Source organism: Ipomoea triloba, chromosome 9 (assembly GCF_003576645.1).
Source record: "Ipomoea triloba cultivar NCNSP0323 chromosome 9, ASM357664v1".
NCBI lineage: Eukaryota > Viridiplantae > Streptophyta > Magnoliopsida > Solanales > Convolvulaceae > Ipomoea > Ipomoea triloba.
Window position 1 is genome coordinate 29,061,724 of NC_044924.1, and position 2,460 is coordinate 29,064,183.

Consider the following 2,460-nt stretch of genomic DNA (forward strand, 5'->3'; position numbering starts at 1 on the left):
CATGTGTTAGATTAATCCAAAGCCTTAAAGCTTAAGAAAGAGAAGATTTGCCATCTAAAAAGCAGTAAAACAGAAATACAGACCACAGTCTGAGTAAGAACAAATCAATATACCTAATATATAGATACATCAATACATGTGTGTGTATATATATATATATCTTTGCATCTATAGACAGACATGTATGTATGTATATATGCATGCCACTACTATAAAGCCCTCACCTTTATTTTTGCTTCTTATTCTCATTCTCTCTTGCTTTATCTCTCTCTCTCTCTCTCTCTTAGCTTGGCAAAACTAAACCCTCCTCCATTTGATGTGATTCTCCACTAAGATCCCCCAAAACCAACCCCAACTTTACAAAAGAGAAGTAAAGATCATCAATTCAGACCTCAACACTATGGTTTTCTCTTCAATTCCTGCTTATCTTGATCCCTCCAACTGGCAACAACAGGTTTGGGTTTTTTTTTTTTTTCAATTCCTTTGATTTTATGCTTCCATGGCAAAAGAGAAAGCTCTAATTTTCAAAAGATAAATATTCCCTTATATCTTCTCACCTTTTTCTTCCTTTCTTTAATTTTCAACCTCTCTTTTATTATTGTCATGAATATACATACTTTTGATCTCTCTCTATACATATAAATATTCTGATTTTTTATTTTTATTTTTTATTTTTTGTTGTAGCAACTGAATCATCATCTTCAAGGGGGGAGTAGTGGAATTCCAACTCCTCACCTGGCGGCGGCGGCTGCGCCGCCGCCGCCGCAGCCGGTGGTTGGCGGTGGAGGAGGATCGATCCGGCCGGGGTCGATGGCGGAACGGGCGCGGTTGGCTAATATGCCGACGCCGGAGGTGGCGCTAAGGTGCCCTAGATGTGAATCCACGAATACGAAGTTTTGCTATTTCAACAACTATAGCCTCTCGCAGCCGCGCCACTTTTGCAAGACGTGCCGGCGATACTGGACAAGAGGCGGCGCGTTGCGGAGTGTTCCGGTGGGCGGCGGCTGCCGGAGGAACAACAAGAGGAGCGGCAAAGGCGGTGGCGGCGGCGCGAGTAGCAGTAGTTCGAAGTCTACTTCCTCCACCACCACCGCGAGTAACGATCGCCAGCAAAGCAATAATTCCGGCACGGTTTCCGCGGTGTCGGGGCCCACCACCGCCCATAACTTACTCGGCCTTTCACCGCAAATCCCGCAACTACCTTTCATGTCGTCGTCCCCTATCCCCCAACTCTCCGACCATCACTACGCCGCCGGAATTTCTCCCGCCGCCGATAATCTCCTCGGCGGCGGCGGCGATAATCTCCTAGGCGGCGGCGGAGGCGTGGCTTCACTTCTATCCCCCGGCGGCGGCATTATTGAGCCGTGGCGGCTCCAACAACCGCCGCAGTTCCCGTTCCTCGATCCAATGTACAATTTCCATGGCGGTTTTGAGTCCCCAACCGGCTTCATTGGCGGCGCTCCATTTAGGCAAAGGATTTCTTCCGCCATGTTAGCTCAACTCGCAGCGGTGAAAATGGAAGACACTAACAACAATCACACCATCAACAATCAAGAATCGAGCTTGCCGAGACAGATTTTGGGGATTAATAACAATATTATTAATCCAGGTGGGAATGAGCATTGGAATGGCGATAACAATGGCGGCGGGGGAGCTTGGAGTGACATTTCTGCTAGTTTCAGTTCTTCTTCCACAAGCAACACTCACTTGTAAAACCCTAGATCCAACCGGTAGCTTTAATTTTCTGTCTTTTAAGTTTTAATTCCATTGCTGCTTTCATCTCATCTTCTGAAATGTTTGGAGAAATATATGTTTTTTTTTTTCTTTGTCGTGTAATTTTTTGTAACTTTTTTATTTTATGTTAGACGTATTTTATGTGTTCTCGTTTTCATAATTATCCAAATGTGTTCTAAGTTAATCGTACTAACGAGTAATGCATGTCTTTGATCATCATATGAAACTATGAATGATATTTAATTTCCTAGAAATCTTGGATTAGTCCTTACAAAATTTGTTCTAATGGATGCCTCCTGCCTATGATGAATGTATTTTTCTATTCTCTAATGCATTCAAATTAGGGTTTTTTTGGGGTTCCGAGGGTGTGCACCAGGTAAACTCGGTCTTATAACTTTAGTTGGCAAAAGACCGCAAAAAGGTAAACCAGCCTATGTTGATCATACACCACAAGAAGGTAAAGCCGTCTATGATGATCATAGTTGATTGGCTCATACCAAAAAAACTGAGATTCAAACTCCTAGCCTTGTAATTACAAGTTTGTATTCTTAATTAGCTAATTTGGCAGGGTTTACTCTCACATGTCATCTTTTTAGTTGGGGGTAAAAAGATGTTAGTAATTTGATTAAGTGGAGTTGAAGGTGAGTTTGCATGTATATTTAGAAATGTATTTAACCCTAAGGTTTGAACAATTGAATCTTTAGTTCATACTTTAGTACTCATTTA

General features: G+C 42.6%; 1 protein-coding gene across 1 annotated transcript; it reads left to right on the forward strand.

Annotated features, from left to right (window-relative positions):
- The first annotated feature begins 240 nt into the window (after positions 1–240).
- LOC116028777 (dof zinc finger protein DOF5.1-like) lies at positions 241–1,870 on the forward strand. Its single transcript, XM_031270593.1, has 2 exons — positions 241–454; positions 685–1,870. The coding sequence occupies exons 1-2, from the start codon at positions 401–403 to the stop codon at positions 1,711–1,713; spliced, it is 1,083 nt and encodes a 360-aa protein (XP_031126453.1). The 5' UTR covers positions 241–400; the 3' UTR covers positions 1,714–1,870.
- The last annotated feature ends 590 nt before the right edge of the window (positions 1,871–2,460 follow it).